At 45.4% G+C, this 12,452-nt stretch overlaps 1 protein-coding gene across 1 annotated transcript; it reads left to right on the top strand.

Annotated features, from left to right (window-relative positions):
* Nucleotides 1-1,127: 1,127 nt before the first annotated feature.
* On the top strand, nucleotides 1,128-10,057 carry gc2 (guanylyl cyclase 2). The gene is made up of 23 exons (XM_069714819.1): nucleotides 1,128-1,469; nucleotides 1,688-1,816; nucleotides 1,927-2,106; nucleotides 2,213-2,330; nucleotides 2,446-2,747; nucleotides 2,935-3,066; nucleotides 3,612-3,715; nucleotides 3,830-3,948; nucleotides 4,227-4,311; nucleotides 4,448-4,544; nucleotides 4,714-4,836; nucleotides 5,217-5,297; nucleotides 5,717-5,893; nucleotides 6,019-6,175; nucleotides 6,313-6,462; nucleotides 6,928-7,076; nucleotides 7,245-7,408; nucleotides 7,514-7,706; nucleotides 7,797-7,971; nucleotides 8,121-8,219; nucleotides 8,308-8,402; nucleotides 8,486-8,565; nucleotides 9,925-10,057. Exons 1-23 carry the CDS (start codon nucleotides 1,128-1,130, stop codon nucleotides 10,055-10,057), a joined length of 3,384 nt encoding a protein of 1,127 aa, XP_069570920.1.
* The last annotated feature ends 2,395 nt before the right edge of the window (nucleotides 10,058-12,452 follow it).

The following is a 12,452-nucleotide window of genomic DNA, read 5'->3' as shown; positions in this document are numbered from 1 at the left end:
ACACAAATACTCCTCACAAAAGTCCATAAAAAAGGACATTTTTTAAATGAATCACAGACTGCAGCTACTATGTATGAAAATATAACATTTCAATGATGATGATAACGAGCATCACTTTCTCCTCCACTACTCAGTCAGTGCAGTTTACAGCTACAAAGGTCCTGATTGGATTTGATATAATCTGACAGGACAGGTCACACACTCGTTCCAGGTCGTCTCTGACACACTGAACCTCCTGCAGACACACCAACTGACTTCCACGTCTGTATTCTCATAATGCAGTGACAGCGTTTGTTCGGTGACGACGAAGAAGTGATTGCAGGACATCGTTTTGGGACCTAAACTAAAAGGAGAAGTGATGAAACGAGTCGTTACTGTGGATCTTTGGTGCAGAAGATTTGCCCTGGAGAGACGAAACACCCGTCCATCTCATCAATGCACGGTAGGAACCCTTAAATAAAACTAATTATGACCTTAACCCTAACCCTAGATACAGAGAGAGGAGAAAATATAAAGTCCACGTACGTCAGTCAGCAAACAAAACTGGGACTGAAGTTAGAGACATTAAATAAAAAAATCTATACAGCAGGATCCCCGAGGTTCATAAATCCTCTAAAAACTGCAGAGTCCAAATGTTTTCAGGCTGTTTTAATGCCATGAAATGACATCTTTTCTTCTGCATAGTCTTGGACATGAGGATTATGATCCAGTACAGGTATGAGAGGGTCACACCAGATAATCCTGTTGTAGCTGACTGAGCCAGGAACAGTCTCACCGTTTAAAGTAACTAAAACTACTCCTGCATGATACTGAGCTCGATTTTCTCTTAGAGAGAAAAAGGAGAAAAGAAGTTCTGAATCAGAGCTTAGTTTGATTGATTTTTAAATTACAATGGTGACTTCGATTTTAAGGAAACTCAAATATCGTCAGGTCGAGAACAAGATTGGTCTTCCTAGAAAACGTAGGACGTCACATGACAGGAAGGTTTAGGGAAAGTAGATAAAACCAATATTATAATCCAATATTTCGTTACTTATTTAAATGTTTCATTTCAGGGGAGCAGCACCTTCACCTTCAGACTGTCTTCACCCATCGTCCTGTGAGCTCCGGAGGTGGCGAGCCTCGAGATGCGACAACAACGCCGTGCCTTCGTCTCCTCGCCTCGAATATGGAAGCAGGCATCTCCTGACATCTACCGTTTCTCCTTCCCTCATCATCCTCCCTCCTCTCCTCTTCCTCCCTCCTACCGTGGCCTCCTGAGGTTCCTCCTGGTTCTGCTGGCCTGCCTGTGTTTCCTACCCGTCCCAGCAGGGGCAGCCTGGTTCCGGGTTGGGGTGGTGGGACCGTGGGGGTGTGACCCTCTCTTTGCCAAGGCCCGTCCCAGCGTGGCGGCTCAGCTCGCCGTCAACCGCATCAACAGGGACCCGTCGCTGGCCTACGCTGTGACCTTCGACTATGTGGTGCTGCAGGTAGCGTGCAACTAACCTCAACTTCATCCTCCTTAAGTCCAGTAGATCCATCAGCTTCATGTGCGCTGCGATCTATAAATTCTTTAATTCACACAGTTTTACATCTGTGTACAAAAAACAAAGCGAAGTATCTGACGTAGAACTTTGACCTGTGTTTTTCTGATGGGCTTTAATCGGTGTGCGGATGATTGACCGCCTGATTGGATATCTTTCTTCAGGAGCCGTGTGAGACGTCGAGGGCACTGAAGGGGTTTGTGGGTTTCCACACGAAAGCCTCCGGGTACATTGGACCCGTCAACCCAGGCTACTGTGATGCTGCTTCAATGCTGAGCAAAGGCTGGAACAAAGTAGGTTGGCACTTTGGGGGAAGTGTATTTTTAGGTGCGTCTGTGTGCACATTAGAAATGTGAAGAAACTGAATGTTTTCCTGGAGAGACATCTTCATTTCCTCTTCCAGGCATTGTTTCCTTGGGGTTGTGTCGGCTACGAATTGGACGATGTTCGAAGCCACCCGACCTTTGCTCGCTCCATGGCGAGGCCCACCTGGGTGCTACTCAGCATCCTGAGCTACTTCAGGTGGGCCCACGTTGCCATCATTTCTTCCTCGGAGGACATCTGGGTGGACACAGCTACCAAGGTTTGAATTTCCTTATTTCCTCCAGCTTTTGGTTTTGAGTTGCAGGGCAGATATTGTACCTCTCTTCTGTACCATCTTTTGGCTTGCGTTTCTCCGTCTTGTCCAGGTGGCTGACTCCCTGAGGAGCCATGGCATGGCGGTCAGACTGGTCAGTTTTATGGAGAACACACCTCACGGCATCAGACGAACTCTGGCCAAGCTCCGCAAGATGAGAGAAATACGAGGTCAGCGCCGGTTTGACCACAGTGGAAATAACTCACCATGTATAATGTGGATGTAATCTTTTCAGGTAGTTATTAGACATAAAATGTTGAAGCTGAGTGTCGTGTCTTCTCCCAGTTGTGATCCTCTGCATGCACTCGGCGCTGATTGGCGGCACGGTCCAGAAGCTCCTCCTGGAGACCGCCTACGACATGCAGATGATCGACGGCTCGCTGGTGTTCGTGCCCTACGACGCGCTGCTCTACAGCCTGCCCTACCGCAACGTGACCTTCCCGGTTTTGAAGAGCAACAGCAAATTTCTGCGGGCCTACGACGCCGTGCTGACCGTCACCATCGACTCGCCCGAGGCGTCCTTCTACGAGGCCTACACGGAGGCCATGGAGAGCGGAGAGGTGGCGAGGACGCTAAAACCACAGCAGGTGAGCCACGGAAGCAACGATGTCGGAAACGATGGGTTTTTTTGCAGCTGAAGCTGAGATGTGTGTGTGTGTGTGTGTGTGTGTGTGTGTGTGTGTGTGTGTGTGTGTGTGTGTGTGTGTGTGTGTGTGTGTGTGTGTGTGTGTGTGTGTGTGTGTGTGTGTGTGTGTGTGTGTGTGTGTGCTGCAGGTGTCTCCTCTCTTTGGTACCATCTACAACTCAATCCTGTTCATGGCTCACGCAGTGCATCGTGTTCGGGAGTCCAGGGAGTGGATGTCCGGAGGAAACCTGGCACGATACACCAACAACCTGGACTTCCAGGTACAGAGAGCTCCGGGAAATCAAATCATACTGAGTGTTCAGGACTTAGAAAAATTGGAGAAGGATATCCTCCAGTACAACGTGGGGAAAATAGATTTGTGTTCAGTCTCTAGACGAACGTCCAAACAGTAGAAAAGTGCTGTTTTTCAGTGTACTGCGTCTTCCAAACAAAGGTAAAAGTGTGTGAAGGATAATTTGGTAAATATTGCATTGTTTGAAGGCAAATACAAAATATGAAATAGCCTCGACAACGTACTAAGAAGGTGGAAGCCAAATGACAAAGTCAAAAGTAATTTGGTGTCTGAATTGTACGTAAAAGTGTTCCACGTTAAATTATTTCTGCATCTTTTTTTTTCCGTGATACATCCCCTTGTTGGATTTTCTTAAGTTATTTCATAACATTCCTCTCCAGCTCTGTTTAGATGGTACTCCTAAATAATTGTGTAAAACTCCTTTTCTGTTTGGTTTAACTTTCCTGGCGCGATAAAATGACAAAAGCCCAATAAAATGGACCCTTGTAGACACCCAGCTGGTTTCCGTTGCAGGGCTTCAGCCATCCAATGAAAACCAACAGCTCCGGAGCAGCTCTGCTCGACTACCTCATACTGGACACGGACGGATTCTCCTGGGAGCTGAGGCCAACATACAGGTATGAAACGGCTGAGATCAGGTGCTCAGACATGAGAGTGACACCTGGCGGGAGAAAGCTTGAACCCGTGCAGATGGAGCTCAGAAATGAACCACTGATCAAACTGTTTGACAGGATCAACATGGAGGGCGGGATGGTTCGCTTCCTGGGTCGAGAGATCCACTTCCCTCGAGGTTCCGGACCCAGGAGAGACGCCTCCTGCTGGTTTACACCCGGAGTCATCTGCTCAGGGGGTGAGGAGCGAACACACATCCAGGAGTTCTGGATGTTTTCATTTATCGAGCGGATCTTTAACAAAAATCTCTATGAACAAACTTTCCTGTCTGTGCAATCCCCCAAAAATTTGTTCGAGTTAATTCATTTCAGTAGAAGACTTTCGTGTCAGTTTTAGATGCACACTCGCTTTCACAACGCAGCTATTGGATTTTAGTGGTTAGTTATTCGAGTTCTCGTGAGCTCTTTCGACAGCAGCTCCTTTGCTGACGAAGGAACTCCTCTTTCTCTTTTGCAGGTATAGATCTGTACTCGACCATCAGCATGTTCCTTGGGGCGATCTTCGCCTCCTTTTCCTGTGTGGCTTTCATTTACTGCATCAGGTACGAAGTCAGCAGGATAACTTAAAGCCTGTTGGTCTAAAGGTCTAAAGATTACAAATATTTCCAGGTTGAAAGTGAAGAAGTTATGAGGTTGGTACTGCAGCACTGACAACCTTTCTTGTCTCATGTTGCCTAGGCGACGCGTCAATCAGATCCGACTGGTCAGAGGTCCCAACAAGATCTTGCTGACTCTGGCTGATGTCACATTCATAAACCCGTCGCTTAGCAACAAGGTCAGCCTTTCTCTGGCACCCTGCTTTTCTTTGTTCTAAAAGTAATACTATGCAAGTTGTTTTGGTCATTTTAGATGTATTAATTAAATCCACAGTCTGGTTGTTTTTGGTGTTACGGAGGTTAAAACTGGTTCAAACTTGAAAACTAGAAACACTTTGCTCTCTGCAGAAGCTGAGTATGGACGGCAGCAAGGCCAGCGGTGTGAAGAGTGTGTCTGAACACAGTGTCGTTTCACCAGTCTCCACCCAATCCCCGGCCACCTACGAAAACTCCAATGTCGTCATATTTGAGGTGAAACAGTCAGTTTGAGATTTAAAGTAGAATACTTTACACATTTTAAAGAAACAGTCAAAGATGTAAAAAAAAGAAAAAGAAAAGTGGTCAACAGTCTGAGACAGTCACAAAACACGCACACCAATGGTTCAGCATGGAGGCATTCAAATATGGCCCCCATTGATTCAAGATTCCTCCTTGGTGCACACTCTGAACTCCAGTCTGCAACTGACTCAAACTTTTGACTGTTTTGTTATATTTTATCAACCTTAATTCTTCAATTCCAGTGCAAAGAAACAACAACCCTAAAAGTGAAAAGGGTACACTTACTGTATGTGGCAGCGTCAGCTGAGTTTAGTAGCTTGAAAAAGATGCGTAATGCGGTTTCTCTCCACCAGGGGGACTGGGCGTGGCTGAAGAGACTTCCTGACGGGTCCTTTAGCAGAATCAACCCCAAAACCAGCAATCTGTTCGAACTGGTACGTGACATTGCTGAGACAAAAAACAAACATATTTAGTTTAAAGAATATTACATTTACACCCAAGCATGATTTTTAATTTACTTTATTGTTTTGCCCAAAGCACCCCAAAAAAAATCAGAATGTAGTTATATGCTGATGACACTGTGTTGGTTGCAAAGATGCAGATTGATTTATAAAATATGTTAAAGGCTTGAGTTAGATTTAGAGTTCACAATTATTATTGGCCAAGAGAGGCTGCTGCCATATTTTCTCTTTCTGAGCTATATTGTAAATACTACTAAAGATCCATTTATGGAGTTGTATATTAAGATTTTCCTTGTCATCCAGTTGTTGTCGCTGTCTCAAGTCTTGTGAGCCCATATTGGCTGGGCAACACAAAAAAATGAAAAGTCAAATCCAACTGTTTCTATCTGCAGATGAAGGACATGCGTCACGAGAACATCAACCCTTTCCTGGGCTTCTTTCATGACTGCGGCGTGTTCGCCACCGTGACCGAGTTCTGCTCCAGAGGCAGCCTGGAGGACCTGCTGCTGAACGACGACGTCAAGCTGGACTGGATGTTCAAGTCGTCCCTGTTGCTGGATCTAATTAAGGTGAATGTCGGGGCAGGAGTAGATGGGAGGAACGTGGCGTGTGATATTTGTAGGGCAGCAAATTACAAGGCCCCTCAAGATAAGATAAAAAAAAAAAAAAAGCAGAAATGTGTTTTCTCTTTCAGGGTATGAAGTACCTCCACCACCGTGGAGTGTCGCACACCCGTCTGAAGTCCCGTAACTGTGTGGTGGACGGACGTTTCGTCCTCAAAGTCACAGACTACAGCTACAACGAGGTCCTGGAGGCTCAGAGGTTCCCCTACATCGAACCAAGTCCAGACGGTGAGGCGCGTTGTGTACCGAGGTCCAGCTCTGCAGAGAGTTTTGCAACCTAAAGTGGTGCATTGGACGTCGTGCTACAGATCTTTTGTACGAGTTGTCACTGCAGAAGAGAGCTCATGCACTTCTGCGTGTTCCAGAGATGCTGTGGACGGCTCCAGAGATCCTGAGGAGCGGGCAGCCGGGCTTCCACGGGACTCTACACGGCGACGTGTACAGCTTCGCCATCATCATGCAGGAGGTGGTGATCAGAGGACCTCCCTTCTGCATGCTGGAACTCTCCGATACAGGCAAGACACCGGCAAACTCCCGCAAACCGGAGACTTCAGCGCCGTAGACGTTCATTCTTGGCATTTTTATCAACCCTCCAAATGTTGTTTTTGTGAAGTTTACGATTATTACATTTATTAACATTTTTACGATTTTAAGCTTTCAGCTGACGTGCATTCAGTTTCCTAGGATGAGCAATAGCTTTGCTGCAAGCATGGCTACAAGCTCTTCATCGTATTTGGAGCTTCAGGGTTGCACACTAAAATAATGTATTGTTTGCCGTCAGTCTTGTAAAGGCATCCATGTACATCTATGTAATCTCTACGTGGATATGATATTCAACTTCTGGAGACCATGAATGTCTGAAGTTAATACTTTCTATCACTGAAATAGTTGTCAAGAAGTTTCACTGGATCAAAGCGTCTGACTGAATGATCAATATTAGCATCTCGAACACAACAGTTGGTGTGTTTTTGTGTTTTTAGAAATAATAGAGAAGCTCCGCAAGCCTCCTCCTCTGTGTCGTCCGGTGGTCAGTCCGGACTACGCTCCGCCAGAGTGCATCCAGCTGATGAAACAGTGCTGGAACGAACAGCCAGAAAAAAGGCCGGCTTTTGAAGAAATCTTCGACCAGGTACATTGAATCGGACGTTAATTTATGGTTTCTGATTCAGACGCTGAAATGTTTCTATTGTTTTGGACTACAAAGCATTGTTTTTGTTTTGACAAAGTTTGAGACAATGTTTTTCGGGTAACTGGTGGTTTTTAGGGTATTTCTTGTCACGTTCTTTTTTCCTTTAAGTTTAAGAACATCAACAAGGGCAAGAAGACCAACATCATCGACTCCATGCTGAGGATGTTAGAGCAGTACTCGTCTAATCTGGAGGAGCTGATCAGAGAGCGAACTGAGGAGCTGGAGATCGAGAAACAGAAGACGGAGAAGCTGCTGACCCAAATGCTGCCTCCGTAAGTAAATTAAAACGTGCAGCGAATGCAAAGCCTGCAAAAAATAATCAATTATTACTTTGGCTGGGCGTACATTTCAAATTTGTGTTGTTTTTTTTACTCCAGGTCTGTGGCTGAGGCTTTAAAGGTGGGCGGGACGGTTGAACCAGAATATTTCGACCACGTCACGCTTTATTTCAGCGACATCGTCGGCTTCACCACCATCTCGGCCAACAGCGAACCCATAGAGGTGGTCGACCTCCTCAACGACCTCTACACGATCTTCGACGCCATCATAGGAAACCACGATGTCTACAAGGTGACTTTTTTTTGTCCATTTTTGTGGTGTTTTCAGGCAATAAATCTCATTTCACGACGTTGTCGCTTATTGTCTTCCGTTCTGCTCTAGGTGGAGACGATAGGTGATGCTTACATGGTGGCGTCGGGTCTTCCCGTCTCCAACGGCAACCGCCACGCCGCAGAAATAGCCAACATGGCTCTTGACATCCTGAGCGCTGTGGGAACCTTTAAAATGAGGCACATGCCTGATGTTCCTGTCAGGATACGGATCGGACTGCACACAGGTGAGGAACCAAGGGAAGTTTCACGGTGTTTTGCTACTGACACGACATTCGAACGACGTGAAGGTGTCCGCCAAAGGTTGCTTCTGCTGCTGCCGGCGGTCACACGGATGATAAAAAGCGACTGAAACACGACTTTCTGTGTGTGGTAGGTCCATGTGTAGCTGGAGTGGTGGGTCTCACGATGCCTCGCTACTGCCTGTTTGGAGACACGGTGACCACCGCCTCTCGGATGGAGTCCAGCGGGATGCGTAAGCTACAGACATCCAGTCGAAAAAGTAGGAGTGGGAGATTACCTGAATATGGAAATGATCATGTCCGCTTTGTTTTTTTCTGCAGCCTACAGGATCCACATCCACCAGAGTACGGTGAAGGTCCTGCGGGAGCTAAATCTCGGCTACAAGGTGGAGCTGAGAGGCAGGACGGAAGTCCGGGTACAAGCCTTCAAATGATTATTACGACATGATGAGATGAAGAGACGACGCAGTCGCTCATTGTCTCACCGTCTCTTTCTCAGGGGAAAGGAATAGAGGAGACGTACTGGCTGGTAGGGAGAGAAGGATTCACCAAACCTCTGCCTGTTCCTCCAGAACTGAAGTCTAGGTAACAACAAATGTCCTTTCACCTCCTTCTGAGTTCCCCTTTTTCCTCTTTTTACCCCCCCACGTCCTCATTTCCTCCCAACCAGCACCAAGTCCTGCACTGGTCTGCTCACCAAATTAGGATAGATGTCCCAGTACTGACTACATTCAAAAGGCTGTAGGTCATAGTACTGTAATGCACATATACTACAGTATGCGTGTGTGTGTGTGTGTGTGTGTGTGTGTGTGTGTGTGTGTGTGTGTGTGTGTGTGTGTGTGTGTGTGTGTGTGTGTGTGTGTGTGTGTGTGTGTGTGTGTGTGTGCTGTGATCATGCTGTTCCGCTTCGTCTCAACAGGCAAATGGCCCACGGGCTGCAGATGGCCGAGATAGCCCAGTACAAGAAACTGAAAGCTGAGAAACAACAACAGGAACTACTTGCAAAGAAGAAAAACTGAGGTAATGTTATGCATTATGAAAAAAAAATGTATAACATTATTGGCTTGGTCGGCAACGTCCTTTGTGCAAATATAGTTTGGCAACGAACCGTCTGCAGGTGTTGCTGCGGTTTGTTAGCATTTTGTTGCATCTTAAAAACTGGACCCGTTCAAAGTTTAGGAAGAAATCCTGGCAACAAGAAGCAGCTGGTCATAAAAAAGAGTTCTGGTGCAACGGCTCTCATCCCTCGTTATTCTTCAGAATTATTGGAGATATAGAAAACTGTCCAAGTGGGAAAGAAATGTAACATCTGAGTGTACATTTCTTCCGTTTTGCTGTTGGCTCTTTTCTTACAGTTTCCTGCTGAAGGTTTTCAACAGCAGATTTCTTGTGAGGTTTTGAAATGGGTCGTGTTTGCAGTCAAGATACAAGCGAATGCAAACAAAAGCAGCAACATCTAAAGTCGGTTGGAGGGGCGGATGTGGGGATTTTGTCCAGAAAATGAAAAAGAAACCTTTTTTTGTCACTGACAAAACTCAGTTCTTCTACTTCACAAGTTTTTTTTGTGTTTTTTTTAAAGAAATTGTCACGGCTGCTGGCGCTCGAAAACCTCTTATCAACTTCAGGTCTTCACACCTTCAGTGGAAAACCAGCTGAGGGGGAAAATCTTTCCAAAACCACCTAATCTGACTGTTATCAGACTGAATAGGCGGTTAAGATCGGACTTCTGTCCCAAATATACGCGGCGTGATCAAAATGTTCAGAAAGCGTTCCGGTTGCTAATGAACGCAGCGTGCTTGGAGCTGCGGGACACAATAACCTTCTTAAGTGTTCAAAGTTATGTCACGAGATTTAACTTCTCGAGAACAAAATATTTCCTTTCCTATTTTGTGTTAATTGTCTCTCCGTCTTGCCTCCTGACTCTCTCCTCCGCATCAGCGTCGCCCCGAGCAAGTCGAAGAACGTGAAGCAGGCTTTTCACAAGGCGGTGAAGAAGATCGCTCACGTCCGCGTCCTGACTCAGCTCTTCTTGCAGGAGGACGAAGGCAACGTCATGATGACGCACCACTGACCGAGCTGTAATTCACAACTTTTCCTGAAGTGGCGCTCTGGTCGGATTTATCTGCGAAGCCGTGAGCCAGAGCACCGTCACGGACCTCCAAGAGGACAACACCTGAAACTCCTCACTGGGAAATCATCCCCGCATCTCGCCGCCTGCCGAGTTAGCAGCAGGAGGACGAGGCTCGTGTCGCCGTGCCTGTCTGGTCTGTGTGTATTAGCTGCACGAGCTGTGGAGATGAAGCCCGACGTGGAAGTGTGTTCGGTGGCCGACGGCTGATGACTCAGCAAAGCGGGGATCTGCAGAAACGGCCAGTCAGCAGCAGAAGAACGCAGCTAATCTCTCCCTTCATTTCCTCCTCCTTCGTTTCGAGGAAGAGGAGACCTGAGGAGGAGGAGGAGGAGGAGGAGGAGGAGGAGGAGGGAGGAGGATATTAGAAAAGACACCCCCAGTAATATAAACTATGTTTAGGTAGGTCGTATTGGTGGCCAATTTTGGCCTTCTTTGGACAATGAAGAGTAGAGAGGTGACAGGAAATGACGTCATTCAACAAAAATCACCTCAAACACGGCAATATTTTGTCAGTATTGATTAATCTGGTGGTCGTTTTTATCTGTAGATTGATCACATATTTGGTCTAAAAATAGAGAAAAGTTACGTCTTCTACTTCTACTAATAAACACTTGATTAAATGATATCAGCATCCAAAAAAAAAAGCCCAGAAATAAGCATCAGTTGCAAATGTAGGTTGGTTCTGTGCAACTTGTACATTAAGTTCCAGTGCAGTGCAGCTGTAATCTTTAGCTTTAATTCAATTATTGAAGTTTGAATCTGAATCTGAGGGCTCATCATGTTGATTTTTTTCTTCAACGTTTTCCCATCTTGTAGCTGTGGTGTTGTTTTTTTGTTGACCTGACTTGTACTGATGTAAATATCATCCATATACAAGTGAAGTTTTATTTTGTACTCGTAGTTGAAAATAATCCTGAAAGTACAGCATGCGAGACACTCTGATTTATCTTATAATTAATGTTCTAACCAAACCTGCCTGATAAAACAACCGCAATAAAGTCGTTTTGGTGCTTGTAAATATTCTCGCCTTCACCCTGAGATGTTTCTAAAGAGGCCCACGGCGCCCCCTGGTGGTCACACGGAGAATAAACTCTTCTTCAGGCCACAGATGGCGTCCTGGGTGCTCTGGGGGATTATCCCTGCTCATCCTCACCGTGTGTGTGTGTGTGTGTGTGTGTGTGTGTGTGTGTGTGTGTGTGTGTGTGTGTGTGTGTGTGTGTGTGTGTGTGTGTGTGTGTGTGTGTGTCACACACACACACACACACACACACACACACACACACACACACACACACACACACACACACACACACGCATGTGCATGCTGTTTCCGGTCGGATACGTCAGGTGACATGTAGCACGCAGCGTCGTAAAAACTTACAATTTGTTCACTTATAAAAGCGCACTTACACACTTCATACATTTACAGCGCATATTGAAGTAATGCACTTGAAAAATCTCAAAGAAAGTTATATTTGTTATCATTGTATTCGGGTCGTGGGGAGTTTATCACTTTCATTAGGTCAAACGTTTTCAGGTTTTATATTTGGTTTCTGAACGTTTTGAACTTACAGAAGGCTGAACTTCCTCTGCTCTTCACCTCAGAGGTGTTTATCTATTTAATTACGTGCGGAACAACAATGCGGCAGTAATTAGTTCCTCCTCCGAGGAGAAAACAAATGGCCCTGTACAAAATACTATGATTTAACTTCAATTCATCATAGTTGATGAGACGTTTGAGTCTGGAGCAAAGTGGTGGATTTACAGAGCAGATGCCACCCTAATATAATATTAAAATAATATCAAAATAAGCTTTTAAAATACCACGTGCTTTTAGTATGTATTTAAAAGTCAAATGCAAAACTCCTGGTGCCATGAATTTACCAAAATATGCAACAATATTTATTGTTTGGGGGAAAGAAGTGGGTTTGTATAGATTACGTTATAGTGAGATAGAGGAAGGAGGAATATGGATTGAAGAGATTAGAGGATATGGAGGAAAAGGAGATGTCAGATTAGATTGGATTATTCATGTGCACGTCATCGGGCTGTCGTGAAAGACCTCCAGAGCCCCGTCAGACCAACAGGGATGTTTTACCATCGTACAGTAAATAAATTCTACAGAAACCAAGCTCTTGTTTAAGGATTTGTTCTGGTCCATAGGAAATATGCAGCAGCAATAACGGTGATGAAGGATTAAATACATCAGTGCAGATAATAAACCACAGCTGCTAAATTTGTCATTGGTGTGAACTTTAAATGAGTAAAAGTAGATCAAGTTTAGTTAATATTTCAAAATGTTGTTCATTAAATGTTTTATATTGAAAGATTCGAG

The sequence above is a fragment of the Brachyistius frenatus genome, unplaced genomic scaffold (assembly GCF_029030835.1).
Source record: "Brachyistius frenatus isolate BFR_SWC_R1_liver_20210118 unplaced genomic scaffold, ASM2903083v1 Contig_135, whole genome shotgun sequence".
NCBI lineage: Eukaryota > Metazoa > Chordata > Actinopteri > Embiotocidae > Brachyistius > Brachyistius frenatus.
This window is presented reverse-complemented; position numbering and strand designations above follow the sequence as displayed.

Bases quoted from the DNA above. Each gene is read 5' to 3' on its own strand.
- gc2 (XM_069714819.1), top strand. From the start codon at position 1,128: ATGCGACAACAACGCCGTGCCTTCGTCTCCTCGCCTCGAATATGGAAG. The intron at 8,403-8,485 runs GTACAAGCCTTC...TCTCTTTCTCAG, and splicing joins GAGGCAGGACGGAAGTCCGG to GGGAAAGGAATAGAGGAGAC. The intron at 8,566-9,924 runs GTCTAGGTAACA...CCTCCGCATCAG, and splicing joins CCTGTTCCTCCAGAACTGAA to CGTCGCCCCGAGCAAGTCGA.